This window comes from Erpetoichthys calabaricus, chromosome 3, assembly GCF_900747795.2.
Source record: "Erpetoichthys calabaricus chromosome 3, fErpCal1.3, whole genome shotgun sequence".
NCBI classification, from domain to species: Eukaryota; Metazoa; Chordata; class Cladistia; order Polypteriformes; family Polypteridae; genus Erpetoichthys; species Erpetoichthys calabaricus.
In genome coordinates this window covers 232,456,082-232,478,633 of record NC_041396.2, presented here as the reverse complement: position 1 = coordinate 232,478,633, position 22,552 = coordinate 232,456,082, and the positions used below count along the sequence as shown (strand labels likewise).

The following is a 22,552-nucleotide window of genomic DNA, read 5'->3' as shown; positions in this document are numbered from 1 at the left end:
ACTGAACAAGATTTTTTTAAACTTTGAAGTCATGCATTTTATCCATCTATCCACTGGTTGATATCTGAACTTGCTTAGTTCAGTCTAGGCTTGCAGCACTGGGCACAAAACCTAGGAGACAAACTTTGTGTCAATCCATCACAAGGGCACACCCACACTCACTCACAGGGGTTCAATTTTGGCTTGAGAATTAATCCAGCACTCACACAAACATACAGTTTTAGGATGTAGGAATTAGTAATCACACAATGTTTGCTTACCTAAAGATGTCACATTCTGCAGTAACCATTGTTAAGCAGTAAATACAAGATGGCAAGATCAAAGCCTGCTTTTAACAGCTTGCTGGGCGAGTATAAAGCAAACATTGCTTGAGAACAACAACAGCAGACAATCCTGGGCTTAGTGATGTGCCTCCTGCTCTGCCTGCTTAGTCAATGACCGCAATAGATGCCATCAAAGGGTTTTATAATGAAGTGCTAGAAGAGGTGGAGTCAGGGGTTGTCTTCCAGTCCAAGCTCTTCCAGACTAAGTGCGAAAAAAGACTCATAATATTGAATCTGTGTGAATTAGGATTATAAAAGGATTATTTAGATAAGATGCATCTTTTAAATGACTAAAACTACGTAAACAAGATTGTGATTCTGAAGCTCACAAGGGAAAGCAAGATTTATTTTAAATTGTGTGTATTTATACAGAAGTGTAACAGGCAAGAGCCTTTTTGGACAAAGTAATGGATCAGAAAACACAAAAGGATGATTCATAGGATAAAAATATTGGAATGCATGCCAACAAACTGAAGAATATTGGGAGATATGCAAATGTAAAAGCATATATTAACATAGTGTAATAATTAGCAGATACCATAAATTTAACCTTGGATAAACTAACTAGTGTGTGTATGCCTGTAAGAAGATATGAAATAGGTGCTTAGGACCTTGTGGTCAATGTGTAATTGTATTTAGCTAAGAGCAGCTTCACTGACAAGTAACAAGGCCATTGGATATCATTAGTTATCCTGGTGCTGCTATTGCTAAATCTTACAACAAGCCAACAAGGCACCTTATAAAAGAAAGGATTTGGAAGTATATCTTTTGTCAGACTAACCACCTACAGAAGCATCCTAACTGGTTTAAGAGGAACTCTAAAGTAGCACCTTAGCTGGATTAGGAAGATAAAGGTCCCAATGGCTAAACAACCAAAAAAACTATCGGACACAAAACCTGTTGTATGGACATCTGGATGATTTGAGCTTTTATCATAAGAAACACTAAGCTGAGGCAAGCCAACCCCATGCTGATCAGACCTATGTGTGTGTCTTATGGTAATAGTCTAACTCTTCACACGATAGCCCAGACAGCATCGTTTCTCTTCAGAGACAGCCAGTGATTGCTCCTTTTCGCAGCATTGCCAAGTGCTTTAACTGACTTCTTCTAAGCCCGCATCCCACTTCCCTTAGGAGCCTTATGGTAGAACTTGTTACAAAGGCCCTGCAGCCCACATCAACTGGCCACAGCTTTATAGTGCAGCCTTGCTCCTCTACTTCACATGCTAAGCTGGTATAGCGCTCACTCTCCCATTTATATGCTTCCTCCATGGGATTGTTAACTTGATGATGAAGACACACCAGCAGGAGTTGGACCAGAGGTTCAAGTCCAGTCACAGGTTAGTTGCCTCTCGATTTCAGACGAGAACATAAGTCCCTGGAGTAAATTGATATGCATTTCCCAGTCACATGCTGTGAACAATATGACCAAAATTTATTTGATGTTTCCAGGATCAACACACTGGGAACAAACTGGATCCTCCTCCAACCAAAGATTTAAGTAAAGTTAGTTGTTATCTTAGTATAACTGACTTGTTGTTTACTGACACTAGTAATTACCAGACATGTTGCAGGTTCTATAGGATGAGGGACTGAGATACTAACCGATGTTCTCTAGGATCCTGATCCAACAAGTGCTGTGCTCATTCAGGTTAAATCGGAGATAGCAGACTGGGAGTCAATGGTAGTCTGTGATCCCTGCAAAATTAGGCATCTGACCTTTGTTAGGGTATTTAGTGAACGGTTCAGCCCTTGCAGATGGGGAAAAATGAGTGGGAGATTGGTCTCAGCCATTCCTAAGGTTTTCAAATTCAACCCTTACAAGGATGGAAAACTGTGAATAAGACTGATGCAGACTGTCACTACTAAGCGATAAATCCTTTCAGGGTGGAAAACTGACAGGAAGACTGGTGTCAGCAGAGTGTCCATGTTAAACAAGATTAGTAAACTCAGAAATATTATTTAAAAATTGCCAGGATTAATTTATCCACCAATAAAAAATAATCTTAGGAGGCTAATATGCCTATTGTGGGGACTTTACTATAAAACATAGTCCAATCTTTATATTTCTAGTTTTAAAAAGCCATTTATCTTGAGCAAAACAGAGTAGTACAGTAGCTAGTGGTGCTGACTCACAGATCCCGGATAGTAGGTTTAAATCCTACCGTGTGCTGTTTACACATTCTCTTCCTGTGTCTGAGTGTGTTTTAACTCCTGGTACTCTGGTTTCCCTCCTATACCCTGAAGGCAACTGTGTTATGTTACTCTGAATTTAGCCGCTAAGTTTTGTGTGGTGTAGCAGTGAATGGATCCTACATTGGCCTTCTATTCACAGCTGATTCCTGCGTTGTATCAGATGCTTCCTAGGTAGGCTCCACTTTTAATTAGTGTCTTTTTTAATATCATACTGCTTTTAATAGTAACTACCATTCCAAATAATTTAAGGAGAAACTAACAAAACAAAACAAGATGAATTACACTATGATGTGAATTAGTGAAGTGGAGATTAAAACAAAACAGCACTCAAATGTTCAGGTCATGTAGTGTACAAGGACAAAGCAACACTAGAAAACCATCTGTGCCACCAGGTACTCAGAAAAGCAGTTTGTAGAAAGGAATAGAGAAGTAGGTCTCTAAATACAGTAAATATGAGTTTTAAGGAAGTACAAATGAGTCTTACTCTACTATTTGCTCATATCTTCAGTGGGATACATGTATTTTACACATCTTCCTTGTATTTTCCGCAAAGTTGCATGTTGCCTTTAGCTGTTCTGAACCTGCTTAAAAAAGGGCCCAGAAGCAAAGAAAGAGGAAGTGCCCCAACACACACATCCTATCTACAATGGGCATTAGGAAGGTACACTCTGGATGAGTAAAAAAGGAGGAGTTCAGCAATGTAGGGCCAAAGTAAGTTACTGAAATCACTCAGTAGGGGGTATACAGTAGGTGGTTATTGCCCCCTTTGACCTTTTACTTAAAAGTGAGTGACGCTAATGACTGTAGAACGGGACGTGGTGGTGGAGCCTTTTGGCTGCTTCTCATAGCCTGGACACCACTGACCTCTGGAATTGTGTCTATTACTTCTGGTTTTCCTTTCAAAGGCAGCAAAAACTTATGAAAGATAACAGATTCAATAACATAGACAGATATTGGATTTTTTTGGATTATTTCAAGTAATTTTTATATATTTTTGGGTACTGAATTAAAAAATGAAAACCATTTTACCCTGTAATGTAACATTTTTTCACAAACACACATTTTGCGGCTATCAATTACAGGATTTTTTATTGTTTTCACACTACAATTTGTTAGATATCAATATTTTACTTTAATGATAATTTCTCTGAATTTAATATTTGCTAACACCAAAACAGTTCTTTTTTTTTAAACAGTCATTAACTTCAATGAGCACTCTTGGTGCATATGTGGGTACCTGAAAGTTCTGTGTATCATACAGGGTCCACAGTCAGGACATCCACCATTGCCATGTTGTCTGTGTGAGTGGGACAACAGAGCTAAGAACTGAAATTGGGTTCAAAAGGAAAGGCCAGCTAGGAAAAGCTTAGCTTGGTGGATTGAGGTCACGTGTGGCTACCACCACTTCATATTTAGCTTGGCTTAGTGAACAGGTATGGCAAAGTCCTATCAAAAGATGGAGCCTGTTTTACATATTTGAGCTGAAAGTTTCTGGGTTTGTCTGAGGCTAAATCAAAAGAGGGCATTTATGCTGGACCTGATACTAGAAAATTGATTTCTAATGCAGAATCTGATGGTGTGATGAATGGCCTGGAACAAGAGGCTTGGATATCATTCAAAGAAATAATTTGTAAATTAGAAAGATCCAGATTATAAAGAAATTGTGAAAAGTTTATTAGTTATGTTTAAAGAATCATGCTGCAATGTAAGTTTTAAAGTTCACTTTTTGGGTTTGCATTCACTTTTTGGAATTATTCACTAAAAATCTTGGAGTGGTGAGTGAAGAGCAGGATGAAAGATTCCATCAAAATGTCAAGGACATGGAAAGAAGTTACCAATGGGATGTCAATATGATGGTGGACTACTGCTGGATGGTTCATAGGCATACCCAATGGCGGCTCGCGTATAGGCACTGTGGAACTGCAGCACCCCCTATTTCCACTTGATATTAACGATAACATTTAATATAATGAGTCCTTTTTTCTTTAATTCTTTCTTTATACTTGTACAATATATAATCCTTAAGCTTAATGTCAGCAGCCATCCCCCAGTTTATGAAAAAGATACAAAAATCTTTGTATGGAACTGTGCGCTTCACAGTTCCAGCGGCGTGGTGTTTGGCTGTTGTGCGCATGCGCACATAGGAAGCAGCACGCGAGGCTGCGAGGGAGAGAGAGCACTGTCGCTCCCGCAGTGCCGACCCCTGCTTTCTATGGAGAAAAATTTCCTCAGTTGTCATCCAGAGATCAAGGAGAAAATTATTGATCTTTTCGCGCAAATTAAAACAAGAAGAATGGATTTAATTTTTAAATGAATAGATCAAGCTTGAACTGTAACAATTTAGGATATAGTAAGAAATGTTTGATTTTGTTCTTTTAGGATTTTATCAAGTTTCTGAATAAATTTTCTTTTTATACATGTTTGTTTCCTTTCACACAATTTTAAAACAAAGGCTAAATATTTTCTGGAGCAGCACTCCCACTAATTTTATCTACGAGCCGCCACTGGGCATACCCTGAAAAAATGCAAAAACAATGGTCTACCAAAGGAAGTTTTGGATCAAAAAACCAAGAAATGACAAAAAAGAGAGAAGTTATACATAAGTCAATGAATATGATGTGACAGATAGGGGGCACTATCGCACCCTTGAACCCTCGGACACCACGTCAGACACCAAGTAAAAGTCCAAATATTGACTTTATTATAATAAATACATGCACAAAGCACGCTCCTCTCCACAATACTCATACATACACCAATACACAATAAACAATCAATCCTCCACTCTCCCAGATGCATTGCCACCCTTCCACCCAGCTCAGCTCAACTCTGGGATCTCGCACAGTCCTTGATATAGTCCGTGACCCGGAAGTGTTTCTCTCTCTGTCCATGTGACTGTTAACACTTCAGATAAAAACTCCTTTTCTTCAACCCGGAAGCACGTCATTTCCTCTGTCCACGTGATTAGGACGCACTTCTGGGTTGTAGTGAAAATAATCCTTGTTCCTCCCTGCAGCATCCTCTAGCGGCCCCCATGGTATCCAGCAGGGCTGTGGATAAAAACTCCATTGTCCAGGATTCCCTGCTGGCCTTCGGGGCACCTCCATGCTGTAAGGAGAGCTCCACCTGGTGGCCTGGGGGTATTGTCTGGGATGAACAGCCGGCCACATATCACAATGCTTTGTTGTTTTATTTACATGCCAGTAATGGCGCACTGCACGATAAAGTGTAGTGAATACACTTGACTTGAGCATTCCTAGTTTTCATCCTCTTTCTCTGTATGTTTAGTATTTGTTTGCTCAGAGGTTGATGAGCTTGCTGCTTCCTGAGCAGCTCTTCTTTTCTCCACCCTAGCGGCCCACTTCTTCTCTTCTTTCGTCTGCATCTTTTCGCATTAAAACTGATTAAGTCAGTGTTTGTGTTGCAATTACTTAGTCTTTAATTTTTCACTTAAGCTGGCACTTAAGTCTTCAATCTGCCTCAAGAATGATTTAAGATATGAAGAAGCAGGGGAAGTGATGGTGAAGATGGTAGGGAATGAGAATGGCGCTCGTACACTCGTACCCCATGGCCGCCCTGCTGGCCGCTGCCGAGAATTGATTCTACAATAAAATAAAACAAAAATAAAAAGAGGAATAACCTTGGAGGTCAATCATCACCCCAAAAGCAGACAGTAGACGTCACGTAGTATATGTGTACCAAATTTCAGGTCAATAGGTCAAATGGTTTGCGAGCTACAGTTGATCTAAAACCCTGGACAGACAAATGGACAGTCACAGTACCTTATTATATAAGAAGAAATGTTTAAAAAAATTAGATTGACTTAAATATTTTCATGTGAAATTTATTAGAACAATATTTTATACAGGAAAAAATGGTGTCCTTTGTTTAATTTTAATTACAGTATATTTCTATTCAATTTTGTACCTAAACATCCATCCATTATCCAACCCGCTATATCCTAACTGCAGGATCACAGGGGTCTACTGGAGCCAATCCCTGCCAACAAAGGGCACAAGCCAGGAAACAAACCCCAGGCAGGGTGCCAGCCCACTGCAGGGCACACACACACCAAACACAAACTAGGATCGCCAATGCACCTAACCTGCATGTCTTTGGATTGTGGGAAGAAACCGGAGCACCCAGAGGAAACCCAAACAGACACAGGGAAAACATGCAAACTCCCCACAGGGAGGACCTGGGAAGCGAACCCAGGTCTCCTTACTGCAAGGCAGCAGCGCTACCACTGCGCCACCGTGCCGCCCATACCTAAACATGATGAAGATATTCTAATTATATTTAATTTCATTCATGCAAATAAAAGTAACTATTCACCATTAACACAATGAGTTTAATTTTGCTGTCTTGGGTTTGTGTCCTAGATATGGTAGTTTCAGGCCCAAGTGTCTAATTCTTTGGCACCCCTGTGCTTGGCAGAGGATGATCCAACAGACACTCTTGTCTGCTAGGTCTCTGAACCTGGAGAGTCCAGTTTATGTTTTTTTTTTGTTGAGAGGATCTCCTTCAATTTAAGGTATGGGTCATCTAACATGCTGAACGCTGACTGGGTACCTTCAAAGTATCACCATATTTGTGCCCTGTGTACCAAACCAACGAGCCTGTGTAAAATACGAGGCGCAGGCAGCAGGAGGAACTTTTTAATTTTCCAAAAAATGTTCTCTTTTAGGTTAGATGATGGTGTAGTAGCCAGCATGGCTGATTGGACATCACCCAGTTACAGTTTATGTAGACTTTAAACCATTTCTCCAAGTCAGCATTAATTTTTTTGAAGAAGTTTAATTTCAACATACATCTCAATGATGTTAATTACTGACTCTGAATTAGCCCCATGTAGTTGCATATACTGCACTGAACTGCTGTCCCTTCCAGGGTTAATGTTTGCCTTGAACCAAAAGCAGCTGTAATAGGCTGCAGCTCCCCTTGTGACTTGTTAAGAAAAAAGACGGATGGGCTTTCAATTGAAATCACTAGATTATGTTGATTTTTTTTCACGTGGCTTCACTTTAAAAATCAAATTGCATTCCTATAGCATTTGCTCACCTGTCATATATATGATCATCAAGCTCTTTTGAATGATAGGCAAGCCTCTCTTTCCAGGTTGTTCATCGCATAATCAAATACTGCATCAGAAATCAGACACTGGGGTACAGTATAACTGTCTGTATATTTGATTACAACTGCAGGACAGGCTGGTTAAATGACCATCTTAGCAAAGATACTGTCATCAGGCACAGACAGAGCAATGGGGATGTTCATAAGAAATGTAATGCTTTACTTCATTAGGTGGAAGTACATAATAAACAAAAATAATTGTGTCACATATTTCAAATATTAAATGTGTCCTTCAGTTTAAAGGTTTAAGGTCTAAATATTCTCGACTGTAACAGAAAATTGTCATTTTTCACCCTCTGGTAGAGGTGAATAGAGGGAAAAATCCCTCTAAAAATAAAAATAACATCATACTGTATTTGTAATCACTGACTTTAAAATGGTATAAAGTGAAACATCACATACTTACATTAGGTATAAAAGGACATTCCACATGCCTATCCCCACACTCCCGAAGTTTTGTGAAATAACTTTGACCTCTTGCACCCCATTTACAGGGTGAACCCCGGATTCGGTTGGTCTGGCATTCACAGCTTCAAGCCCTTCTGATCAATTTTGAGGAAGACGCCTTACTCGGCACCATAAGTATGTCATTTCCTGCATACAATATGGTCCAAAATTGTCAAAAAATGTATGGTTGTTCAGGTGTAAAGGAGCAAAATTGGGATTGGGGTATCTATTGATGTCTTGCATAACTAGACATCAAGATGAGTCAAACGGTATATCATATGCGGGTGTTTTCTCGTACCTGTATGTCAGGCGACGCCGGACACAAAAACGCGATTTCAAAGCATTCACAAATAATTCTTATGAAACCAAAACGAAAAATTAAACAATAGATCATTCAAATGTAAGAATGGACCATTTATTTGTAAGACTATTTGGAATGAAAAGCATAGATACCTAAAACATTAATACCCTAGGACTGAACCTGTGAGGCCATGCAAATTCTCTTTGAGGTTTAAAGATATAACGGACAGTTTTAACAGACACAGACAAATCAATCCTGATCAAGTAAATAGCAACAAAATCTTGCATGGGATATAAAATTATTGGAAGAATGAAATAGCTAAATACGCAAAATAGTTGTTACGTGTGTGAAGAATCATGAAGATTTCGGCGCATGATGTACTCGTGATAAAGGAGAGAAGGGCTCCTCAAACTTTGCGCGTCCCCGTGCACACTACTAAACAATACCCCCGGTACACGCCCCGCGTCGCCGCTCTTGAGTGACAGGGCGCGCAGACACGTGATCCCACCGCGCCATGTTCCCAGCATTGAAGAGTTACGGAGGAGGTTTGGAAAGAAGGAGCAGCTGGAGGAAAGTTTGTTGCAAACTCGCTAAAAGCCACAGACAGTAAGTTGCTGAAGTCGGCTAGGAATTACAACCGTCTGTCCAGACAACACCCAACAGTCCAGTGCCGCAGGATTTGTCATTTGCAAGGATTGCATCGCATAAAAGGCTGTTTTTAAATTTTTTACTTTTAACATCAAATAATAACCACGCGAGTGACGAGCTTTGGGGACTTTAGGATTATGAGTTGATTTTATAGACTTGCACCGTTTTTCTTTGCCCTTTATGATTCCAAAAAACGAGTAACTACTACAGAAGATAGCGCCTTTAGTTTTAGGGGAGTTGAGCAGAACAACAGCGAAATATTCTACAGGTGAGCGACTTTTTAAATTTTTATTTTAAATGTAAACATGAAAATCAGTTATAATATTGGGATGCCAAAGTTTTTCTAGTTATCCACGCGGGAAGAAAGGGGGTTTATTATCTAGTCACGAGAGGCAGAGAATGATTTGAATAAGTTATTCATGCAAACTTTTTCCCTGGGATCGCGTTGGAGCGAATAGCATAGAAGAGGTTTGCGAGAGGAATACATTACCCAGTTTATAGCGCTTTTTTCTTCATTTTCAAATGACATCGGGTTTGTTTTTGATCCTACAATGAAGCGTAGCGAAATGGAACTTTTTTTTTTTTTTTGGAGTTTCAGAGCTTGATGTGAGATGTCGATAGTCCCTAGAAAAAAAGGACTAAAAATGCAAAGGCGCGTTGAGCTGGATACGGCAACAAGAAGGGGCTAAACAAATACTACAAGGTCGCGTGAAAATTACAGCGTCACTCGGCAAGTGATCAGTCAATACGGCCAGTCTCGAGGTGGCCTCATTCCCAAGTGACCACTTGCCACGGCACGTAATTTAGAACTGCCAACAAAATGACCAGGGCAAGGCAAACAAAAACGTCATTTTGAGGTTGGTTTGCAGGAAGTGCAGCGTGAAGGGCAGCTCGAGCTGTTCGGGACCGCCAGTGGTGTTACAGTCGGAAGCAGGAAAGTGGGAAGTCTTAGCAAACTCGGTGTGTGAGGTGCTAACATTGCCATGCTACACGGTACACGCAGTGTTTGGATTTTGTAGCAGTAAACTCTTATCACCAGGAACCGGAGTGTGCCAGTATCTCCAAACAATCCCATCAATTTTGTTGAACTATGTTAGTCAATATTACGTTCGCCGGGGCCTGTTCGAGCAGCATCTTATGCAAGGGTGGAGCCGACCACCATGCCAGTCCATCACAGCTCACACGCAGGAATCGACAGCCTGCCAGAGATTTTTGGTGTGTGGTATTGTGCTGCACATATGTGTCCTTTTAAAAGTCTCTCTTATTTGGCTACCAACTGATTAGGTCCTTTCGAAAAATTAAGAAAACACAAGTGACATTTGCTAATTAAGTTTTTTGAAATTACCCGTAACCTTCCGACTGTTCGTTTCAGAAGTTGTAAACTTGAATGCAGAACTGAAATCTAAAGGGACTGAAAACGTCACAGCTTACCCTCCAGAACTTTTGGTAAACGTTTAATTTACAACTGTTTTGTTTGCGGGCATTATTCTGCTCAGTAAACTCATAATACTGTATAATATTATATCTTTACTTAGCTGATTAAAATAAGAATGTTTTGTTTCAGGTAATTAGTCATTGCAGCACTTTTGGCTGAATGTGACGAAGCATGAAAGAGACTACACTTGTCCTTTGGGATTTCTGTAGATACTGTATGGCCGATCAGTGCTCACTAATGAGTGTTAAAGCTAGCTAGGCAACACAGGAAAAAGAAGTGGCAATCTATATATTTGTATATGTTGAATATAATAGTAAAAGTAAATATTTTTAAGTCAGCCATGTCATGAGGAATGTATTGATATTGTAAAGTTTTTCAAATTTCTCATTCAGAATAATACATTTACTTCCTTGTCTCATGTGTGTACAGTACTGACAGTCACTTTCAAAGGTTTTTCTCAAAAAATGACTGTTACAGTACCTGTGTTGGACGTAGACGTGTTTGCATGCAAATCCTTATTGGGTCGGAGATGCGTCTCCGAATAGCAAGAAATTATACTTTTTCCCTATGCATTTTAATATTTTTTTCCCACTAAATGCAAATTCAAGGCTTGCAGGGCAGAGCCTGTCTTCACACAGCCGCAGGATCCAGTCCTGTATGAGGTGGCAGCTGATTGCAGGGCACATTGCAAAGCCAAACTCACAATAGATTAGTTTAGAGTTTAGTTTAGAGTTGCCAGTCAACCCTATGGGCACATGTTTGGAATCTGGGAAGAAAACCTCCACATGGACTGAGATTTGCCTGGTTTTCAATTCACATTCTTGTGGTGTTCACAATTGTGCCACCCCTCTATGGTACTGTATATATATTCTGTGCGTGTGTTTTTATATTTTATATAATATATATATTGTGTGTGTATATACAGTGCGTGTGTGTGTGTGTGTATATAATGTGTGTGTGTATGTGTATATATATATATATATATATATATATATAATATACAGTAATCCCTCCTCCATCGCGGGGGTTGCGTTCCAGAGCCACCCGTGAAATAAGAAAATCTGCGAAGTAGAAACCATATGTTTATATGGTTATTTTTATATTGTCATGTTTGGGTCACAGATTTGCGCAGAAACACAGGAGGTTGTAGAGAGACAGGAACGTTTTTCAAACACTGCAAACAAACATTTGTCTCTTTTTCAAAAGTTTAAACTGTGCTCCATGACAAGACAGAGATGACAGTTCTGTCTCACAATTAAAAGAATGCAAACATATCTTCCTCTTCAAAGGAGTGCGTGTCAGGAGCACAGAATGTCACATAGATAGAGAAAACAATCTCTAGCAAACAAATCAATAGGGCTGTTTGGCTTTTAAGTATGCGAAGCACCGCGGCACAAAGCTGTTGAAGGCGGCAGCTCACACCCCCTCCGTCAGGAGCAGGGAGAGAGAGAGAGAGAGACAGACAGAGTTTGTTTTTCAGTCAAAAATCAATACGTGCCCTTCGAGCTTTTAAGTATGCAAAGCACTGTGCAGCATGTTGTTTCAGGAAGCAGCTGCACAAAAGATAGCAACGTGAAGATAATCTTTCAGCATTTTTAGACGAGCGTCCGTATCGTCTAGGTGTGCGAACAGCCCCCCTGCTCACACCCCCTACGTCAGGATCACGGATAGTCGGCGCAAGAGAGAGAGAAAAGTAAGTTGGGTAGCTTCTCAGCCATCTGCCAATAGCGTCCCTTGTATGAAATCAACTGGGCAAACCAACTGAGGAAGCATGTACCAGAAATTAAAAGACCCATTGTCCGCAGAAATCCGCGAACCAGCAAAAAATCTGCGATATATATTTAAATATGCTTACATATAAAATCCGCGATGGAGTGAAGCCGCAAAAGGCGAAGCGCGATATAGCGAGGGATCACTGTGTATGTATATATATATATATATATATATATATATATACACACCCACACAGAGAATATTTTATATATTTTTTCCTCCAAAAATAATTTTTCATGTAGTCTCAGTAGTTTTGGATCAGTACTAAAATTGTGATTTTTGGTATTGATACCAGCTTTTGGACCTCAGTGAAGCAAATAAATAATTACCCTTGTCTCACAGCGGCCTCCCTGCCTTGCTCCACTCCCCTGTACAAAACAAGGAATGAGGCTGGACAGAAATGCTGAGAGATCTTTATATAGACAACATATTTACTTCTTTTGAACAATTACGTTCAAAATTCAACCTCCCAGCTACACATTTCTTTCACTATCTTCAAATTAGAAATTTTGTTAAACAGAAATTGCCCGATTTCCCCCACCTCGCACCCTCCACAATGCTGGAAAAAATACTGCTCAATTTCGAGGAATTAAACACTATTTCCGCATTATATAAAATCTTATTAGAGTCCCTACCTTTCAAAGATCCAAGAGGACATTGGGAAGAAGATCTCTTAATCAATATATCAGAAAAGGAGTGGAAGGTAGCATTGCAGAGAATTCACTCGAGTTCTATATGCGCAAAGCATAGAACTATTCAACTAAAAATTATATATCAAGCTCATCTGTCTCGCTTAAAACTGTCCAAAATGTTTCCAGGGCAGGATCCAACCTGCAAACGCTGCAACCAAGCTCCTGCCTCACTGGGTCACATGTTCTGGGCCTGCACCAAACTAACATCATTTTGGACAAAAATTTTTAAGTGCCTTTCAGACAGCCTTGGGGTCACAATCCCTCCTAACCCATTAACAGCTGTGTTCAGTGTTCTTCCAGATGGACTTGAATTGGAGAAGGACAAGCAAACGGTGATTGCATTCACTACACTTTTGGCACGCAGACTTCCATCCATCCATTTTCCAACCCGCTGAATCCGAACACAGGGTCACGGGGGTCTGCTGGAGCCAATCCCAGCCAACACAGGGCACAAGGCAGGAAACAATCCTGGGCAGGGTGCCAACCCACCGCAGGCACGCAGACTTATTTTGTTAAATTGGAAGAATCCTAATTCTCCTCTGATAAGTCAGTGGGAAACCAATGTTTTATATTATTTGAAATTGGAAAAAATCAAATTCTCAGTTAGAGGATCTGTACAAAATTTTTTCAAAACCTGGCAGGATTTAATCAATATTATTTTAGAATAAGAGAAATAACTATTACCGCATTTAATTCCCTTCTCCATCTCTTAATTTACATATATATTTACTTCTCCCTTTCTTTTGTTTAATGTTGCCTTATTAAAAAGCCCTAAGCAATTTTCCTTTAGCTAAGCTCTCCTTCTCAGGGGTGGGGTTTGATTTGTCTTCAATTTTGTTGGGTTATAAATTGATCTATTTGTATGGAATGATTACCATGAAAATGAATAAAATATAAAAAAAAAAAAAAAAAAAGGAATGGGGCTGGACAGAGAGCCGTGTAGCGAATCAAGCTAGATGTAACACTAAATCCAAAAAGGAACAGGCTGGGAGTGATGGGGTTACGATCATGCTAATTAAAGTGCCATTCACTACTTGTTCCGAAATTAAGCAAATGCTGGGTAAATGGGTTTTTTTGGGACTTTTTCAGTACCTGTATACTGCACAACCCCAAGTCGCAGTCTCTAGCTTGCTTAAGGCTATGTCACATTGTAGTACTTTTGCAGTGATTTTTCAGTTATAGCCTTCATTCATGTAATCTTGACGAGTCTGAGGCAGTCGGTGGCATGTTAGTTGTATAATGTGACATGCCCAATGACTCACTCCAACTAGTCTGCGAACCCTCCAGTAAAAATCAACAGCAGCAGGTTATTGGCCATCATAAAAAAGTGTTGAGAATGACTGCAGTGGAAGGTTGACGGTCTGTTGGTAAATGTGACATGCCCAGCAATTTCCAGTTGTTTAAATTGACATGGTCCGGTGACGAGATCAGGAACTGTGGTCAACAAGTCTGACATACCTCATAACTAGAAGTGGCATAATGTGACATCGGGTTTACTGTTAAGATTGGCTCCAACTGATTTGCTGCAGTGATCACTATTATAACTGCTACATTTTCTCATTAACTTTTTTTGCCCAGCTTGCACACTATGCTGTTTCTGAATGTAGTTTTATAGCTTAAAACTTTTTTGCATCTTCAGTCTAATAGTAAACTCCACCAATATCAAATGTAAAATTATTGTGCCCCTTCTGTCACCCCTTGCCTGTCAGCCAGCATAGCATTTACTGAAAAAACATTTCTGTATTGAGATAATTAGTAGTTTATATACTGTAAATATAGTATGTTGTATATTAAACAGTGTACTGTCGTCATAAAACATGTCAAGGTGACCCTTCATATAGGTGTGCCTATATGGACAACTATGCATACAACCAAGAGCAGTGAATATTATTTTTAAGTTGTAATACAGTACTACAAGAAGAGATGTGCATTTTCAGTTTTTTGTTTTATATTTTGATATCCAACATGGTATTCAAAGGTGACTACAAAAAAGACATTGGGGGGCATTTTCAGTCTAGGGCAGTGAACTAGTACCATGTTTCTCAAAGCGAGGCTGTCTATTAGAGGTCACCTTGTGACTAATTTAATTTCTCTTCCATGTTACACCAGTAGCTGAATGGGTACAGCCTGATACACACAAATGTTCTTATCCTCTCCCGTTTCTGTAAGTGTTCACACTGGGCATTATTGAATAATGTGTTTTTGATGCTCTCCCTTGCTTTCAAAACTCAAAGTACAGTTCTTAACTTTTGCTGGAGATTCTTCTTTGCAGAATAATGAGTGGATCTCAGCTGGTGAAGCAAAACTGCACTGTCAAGTCCACAGTTGGTTACTACAAGCATAATTTGTTTGACATAGAAGGGGAACCTGTGTCAGATTAGTTGTTGGCAGGTCATATAACTATTTTAAAGTTCATGGTGACGGTGAAAGTTAAAGGGACAAGGGACTTGATCGAATTTCTCAGCTTATGGAAAGCATTTATACGGACAGTGAAACAACATGGTGTGCAGCGTTACTGTCTGTCGCTACCTCATTTGTTCATTGGATCTTTTTTTATTGAAAGCACCATGACTGTTCATTGATCGCCAAAGAGCTTCCAAATATTACATAACAAAATTTTTGAGATGGTCACAGATGCTACATTTGGTAGCTCTGTGTTTTTCTTGCTGCATCCAGAAGTAATTTGTCTTTAAAGCTGTGATTCACTTGTGCCAGGCTCACTCAGAATTTTGAACACACTCCCAGTTCACATTATCTCAATTGTTATTTCACATGCAGTGCATTCCCTGCAGCACACCATTATTACCTAGCATTGTACTTTTGCACTTGGATACAGCTAAATCATCACATAGATTTTAGCATAGAATTTATTGTGAAGTTTTATTGATACTAATATGAAAAGATTGCCACCTAACTGCATAGTTAGTAGCATTAACAGAACATCTGCAGGATGCACAACAGTCCAGCCATAGAAGGATGTTTAAAGCCACCACTTAACCACTTCTGTGTGATGGGTTAGAAAGGATGCCGTCACGCGTTTCTGTTTCTCCAGCCGTCTGGAGTTTTTTTTTTGTTTTTTCTGTCCTCCCTGGCCATCGGACCTTACTCTTATTCTATGTTAATTAATGTTGTCTTATTTTAATTCTTACTTTGTCTTTTATTTTTCTTCATTATGTAAAGCACTTTGAGCTACATTTTTTGTATGAAAATGTGCTATATAAATAAATGTTGTTGTTGTTAACACTGGATAATGATGAGACATTTGTTGTGTAAAATTGAATTAATAATAACATTTGTGAATTAGAAGTTAAATCAGATTATAATGTAGTCAAGAAAGTTTTTTTTAATTCTGTAAGCTGAAACAAAATGCATATCAAATTCATAACCCACATGTTCTGAGCTGTTTGCAGCTTTTTATTTCTCTTGGTTTTACTGAGAGTGAACCAGCTGTCTGAATTCTAAATGTATGTCCTTCATTTTTGATTTTGTTGAAATCATCTGTAATGTTTGTATTACTTTCCTGTTTATTTTTCACATGCTGAACATGTATTAACTAAATTGAAAACTATATCATCACTCTGCTCCTTCTTTTACATTGCACATATAGGAAAACAATTAATTATACATTTATAAACTTTATTTTTAAAAGATTGATCTGGGGCTTCTGATTCTTCTTAATCAAGTATTATTAATATTGTGAATAAAGGGAAACTAAGTAACTGATTAGTAGCTCTCTGAAGTTACAATCAGGATGAGTGTGTTTTTTGTTTTATTTTATTGCCATTGTGACCAATTATTATAACTGTAACAAATAAGACATTTGTCTTATACTTTTTGTAGACCGTCATCCATCCATCCATCCATTTTCCAACCCGCTGAATCCGAACACAGGGTCACGGGGGTCTGCTGGAGCCAATCCCAGCCAACACAGGGCACAAGGCAGGAAACAATCCTGGGCAGGGTGCCAACCCACCGCAGGACACACACAAACACACCCACACACCAAGCACACACTAGGGCCAATTTTTAGAATCGCCAATCCACCTAACCTGCATGTCTTTGGACTGTGGGAGGAAACCCACGCAGACACGGGGAGAACATGCAAACTCCACGCAGGGAGGACCCGGGAAGCGAACCCGGGTCCCCAGGTCTCCCAACTGCGAGGCAGCAGCGCTACCCACTGCGCCACCGTGCCGCCCCTTAGACCATCATTCTGTGTGAAAAAGTAAAGTATTTTTTCAAGCTAGATTTTATAGGACTTGGGTGGATAAAATCAGACATAAAAACCCACAGAGCCTGGATATGCTGCAAAATTGACAGTAAGTACCTATGGTAGAACATCCTTTCGAAGTACACTGATTAGGATTTATGGCCATTTTTTCCATTGTTGTTTTTGGAAATACTACTACTACTAATTTTTTTTAATCCAGAGCAATTTTTTTTTTTAACTTTATCAACTAAATCAGTAAAATCAGCTAGGCATCACTGAGCTTTTTAGCAACAAATAAAGCAATTTAGAGCATTGATTATTAAAGATGCTACTGATCACAGCTGCCATCTGTTCAGGACGTATTATATGTAATACATGTTTTAAGAAGGCAAACAGTAATTTTTCTCACTTCTTCATTCTGGCAAATGTTACAGGACCACTAACACATGCACCACTAGATTTGAAGATAGTTTCTGTTTTATGTACAGGTCACAAGGTGACTCATCAGCCACTCATACTAACAAGGACATAATTGCTTATTTTCTTTGTGTATGTATATGCTGTATGAATGTGTGAGTGTGTGTGTAAATGTGTGTGTGTGTATATATATATATATATATATATATATATATATATATATATATATATATATAATACACCCACACACACAAACCATATATGTGTGTGTGTGTGTGTGTGTGTGTGTGTGTATCTGTATATAATGCAAAGTTGACTGACTGAACCACTCTTCAACAAAAACCCTATTTCCTGTTTGGTTATAAAGCAAAAATTTGGCAAATGGTACATCTAGTGCAGTAGATATCTGCTATATCAATATTTGGGGCTGAAACCTCCATATGATAGAAAAACTAAATACACCAACATCTCCAAAATGCCTTGACTGATTTGATTGAAATTTGTTGATGTTGTAGAAAAAGGAAAATTAGCCGACATTATTTCATTTTTTTTATTTGTTATTTATTAATATGCCAACTGTTTAACTGTGCTGAGATTGGGCTTTATGAAAATGAAGGATGCAGCAGAAGTGATTGATGAGCCACACGAATAGCGCCACCAACCAATGTGGGTGGTGTCCTGGACAGGAAAAAAAAAAAGATACGAAAATGGAAGGTGGAAATTCAGTGAAGCTAAAGGAAGATACAAAGTTCAATGGTTAGCAAGTGCTGTTTCTTGCTGTTGACTGTTAGCACTCTTAGATATGTACAGGCCCTAATCTTAGTTATCCTTTCCACTCTGTCGACCTCCAACACCTGGTCACTGCACTGAAAACTGACCCACCATCCCTTCCCTGTTCTTCAATCACTGCCTTCAAAACATGAACGGAGAAATCCATCCCTAAGGCCCTTTGATCGCGATGCTGCAAAAACTAAGAGAGAAATGAATGAAGGTCTCTCTTAGATGATCTTCTAATGGGGAGGCCAAAGAAATGGTGTTGCAACACTCGAAGGGTAGCACTTAGGATATTGATGCTTATGTATATCCACTTCAAGTGCTGCTTTGCATATACATTCATATCAGCGGACTTTAAAGGGGAACCACATACAACTGATGAAAAACGCAAAAAGAAATACTGTACTTGAGTGAACAGCATAAACAAATTGAAAATACTAAAAATCTAATAATGATGATAATATAAACTCAAATTTCACATTTTTCCTACTGATTATTTGTTTCAAACCAAACAAATATCTTTTCTTGTAAAATTGTGTTTTGCAGTAACCGTCAACAAACGCCAAGTCACTAGGAAAAGCGGAAAAATCAGGAATGTTTAACTTGTGTAATTGTTTATAGCATCTTCAAGAGTAAGCAGCTCCAGTGACCTAATAATGTTATTACTTGTTATTTGACTGATGTCTTTATCCAGGGTGGCTTACAAAATTTGAGATTACTTTTTTTTTTTTTCTCCCAATTGGAGCACAGGCGGGTGAAGTGAATTGCTCATGATCACACAATGTCAGTAGCTAGATTTGAAACCACAGCCTCAGGGGTTGAAGTCCTAGGTCCAAAGCCTTAATTACTACAACACATTGCCTATCAAAACTTTTTGGTAAAGCACTTTGTTACATAGTACTTGTAATAGACATGGTTAACTGACGGCACTACAACTGAGGTCCATTGTTTTACAAAACCTCCTGGGTGAAACCGGGTAACACAACCAGTGTGTGTACAGGCTTGTTTTGTGTTATAATAATTCTTCACATACAAACAACCACAAAAAAAGCCCAACATTTTTCTTTTCAACTAAATTTCATTCAATTTTCTTTTATTGACTTTGATTTTTTAGTTCTGAATGAAGTAAACTTGTTTTACATGGATGAATAAGTATCAGCTGTCCTAGCGATACAATGTATTTTTATTCAACATCTTTTTTTGATATTGTATTACTGTTGCTAGTCTGTAGGACACAGCGCAATAGACTATGTACACATGGCGGTGAACTTGAACTTCACCTGAAATGAAGCAAATTCAACAAATAAGAACAAATAGTTAAACTAAACTTGAGTAAAGCCCCAGTAACACTAGACCAAGCAAATCATAAACTTTCAATTTTGTTCACTTGTTGAATGAAGCTAGCACATGGTCAATTGATCAGTCCTGACCCGCATGCTCTATTTAATTACATTTTGTTAATGAATAAATGGTATTTGCCCATTAAATACACCCTGGTACATGGTACATAGATGGGAAGTAACCATAGATAACCCTAAGCTTTTTGAATTCTTTGTACAAAAGATCAGCAAGAATGTCAGTCATCCATCCAGTACATGTACTTTATAATAATCAATATGCTGTAGTTGCTTTGTAAATGTTGTGCAGCTTATGCTTCTGGGTGAATACATGGTACATAAATAGAAGAGCTGCATCCATTTATTAGCAGGTGCAGTAATGATGTTGGTTGAATGTTGTTTGGTTGTACTTTATTTAACAGGACGTTTTCATTCTGATGGACAGATTAATCAGACCCTGTGTTTCTCGGAATGTTACACTTCCTTAAATGATATAAGCACTGAATCCCAGCAGTGTGTAAGGTGATGCGAGAACATGAACTTTGCCTGGATTCTTTCTCTTAAAACTGAGAATTCACCAGTTACATAATATATGCAAATGATGCATCAAGAGAGATTATACATTACTATACTACTAATCATTATTGTTAGCAAATTATTTCTACATCTGATTTAAAAAATATATCTGGGGAAATGAGTATTGTGTTTGAATTTCCAGGTCCTGTTTCAATTTGTTGGAGTTATAAGGTGTTAATTTGTGTTCTCAATCACACCCATGTCAACTTATTCCAAGTGTCTTCTTCAGAAATCTTTCATTATGTAAATCCTACTTATTTAAATTATAATAAATAAGTAAATTTAAATAATAAAAAAAACAAAATGCTTGGGTCACCTGGAAGAGACTAAAATAACTTCAAGTAGACTAATGCAGATATTTATTCCGACACCAAAATAAAGTAGGGTTTCATTTACAGGTGTCAAATAAATTCTTAACTTAAGGGCAATGAAAATTCGCAGCCCATGTGATCATCTTGGATTAAGTTTGCCCATTCATGGATTCTGCTCATACCAAATTTTCCACTTAGGTTTAAAGGTTTGATGGTATTATTGATGATGCTATTCTTCCTGGTATAGTTTTGCTTAACGAAGAGGGAAACATAAGGCAATTTACATTTTTTTTGTTGTATTCTTTTATAGTAACAGCACACAGTTGAGAACTACACATAATGGAGCACTGTAACAGCTGTTATTCAAAATTACCATAGATAACCTTTTTTGTTTAGAAGAGAGAGAGTTATCATAGGACACAATTTTTGTAATATTTCACTTCCACGTTGTATCGGTAATGAGTTCTTAAGCAAACACAGGCGAGTACTTAAATAGAAAACGAGTTAATTTTAACAAAATTATAGTGTGTGTATGTCTGAGTTTCTGCTGTGTACAATAATGATGACCCTAAGAGTTCTTAGTTAATAAAAGCAACTGCTTTGTTATCTTTGGTTGTGATTGATACTCATTTCTTGCTCTTCGTTTACCATATGTTAGTATAAAAAGCCTTGAAACTTTGTATGCCCAAGTCCTTTGTTAAGAACATAGGTACTTTGGCAGCAGTTACATCTTTGAGTTGTCCTTATTTTATGGCGGGGTCTGTGTTGTAGCCATCATTCTTCCTTGTGTATGTTATCTTAAGCTCTTCGTGGTTTGTTGAAGACCAACAGTAAAGTACAAACTTAGTCTCTTCACTCAATCTAGGACATGTAAAAAATGTATTCTTTGAAATCATTACGGTTTTGCTTTTTGTTGTTGCTGTTTTGCAATATGAATCTTTGTGTCTTTTTTGTTGAAAGAACTAGTTTCTCTTGTAAGATTTTTACTTCTCTTACTTCATTTGTTGTTTACACTATCCTGATTCCTGATATTTCTCTGTCCCTGACACAGACTATCATTTCAGTAACCTAATGTAGTCCTCTCCACACTTGAGGGTTGAAATTCTTTAAGTGAATGAGCTACACTTAGTTTTTAGCAGACATAAATGTTTATTATACTGTATGTGCTGGCATATAATGTGAAGTGCACCTTCTGTCATCACTGTGTCTGTCCATCTGACCTCTCTCTACTTTTTATATTGTTAAAAAATAAGTAATCCCAATCCAGATAAATTTGTTCTTCTGAGTTTACTATTTTACCTAAATAAAAAAATCAGCTGGTCTAAAAGTTTTTTAAATAAACTGCATATATCTAATGCCTTTCAGATAAAAATTTGTAAAATATGTACTTGTCTTTATTGTTGCAGGTTTCTAAGGACCAAAAACAACCAAACAGCATTTTATAAGAAGGATACATCTTTTAATATAAACAAATATCTACAGAGAAGAAAATAAGTTATTATTAAGTGATTTATATTTTAGCCTGAAAATGGCGAAGGTTGGAACTTTAGACTCTGGTGCAGAAGGAGTCAATAGTGAGTTCAGCGACATCATCAAGTGGAGGTCAGGTAGGTTAATGCAACAATAAAAACAAGTGCTAAAATATTTCAGCTTCATTTTGCAATGATGGACAATGGAGTGGTTATGCCAGTTCTTCAGAGTATTTATGCAAAAATTGAGCTTTAGCTTTTATAGCCATAAAATCTTCAGAAATGTCTCATTGGAAAAAATATGTAGTTTGTGACTTATTTGGAACTTTTGTTTTAATATTGACAAATGAGTCAGCTCCTAGATGCCATGAAGTTCAATGTATTTTCTCATGCCTTTTTACCTATAATCTCATGAGTAAGGTATAGTAATTTTCTAATTTAAAAAAAAAAAATTCAAGTTTTAAGAATATAGATTGTGTTAGCAGCTTGTTCAAGTGAAGTATAATTAGTA

General features: G+C 38.2%; 1 protein-coding gene across 1 annotated transcript in view; it reads left to right on the top strand.

Annotated features, from left to right (window-relative positions):
• Window positions 1–8,925: 8,925 nt before the first annotated feature.
• Window positions 8,926–22,552, top strand: part of utrn (utrophin) — a 552,956-nt gene continuing 539,329 nt past the window's right edge. Inside the window, exons 1-2 of the mRNA XM_028797890.2 lie at window positions 8,926–9,315; window positions 21,979–22,179. Coding sequence (XP_028653723.1) covers window positions 22,101–22,179 — 79 coding nt within the window. The 5' untranslated portion in view covers window positions 8,926–9,315; window positions 21,979–22,100. The remainder of the gene's footprint in view (window positions 9,316–21,978; window positions 22,180–22,552) is intronic.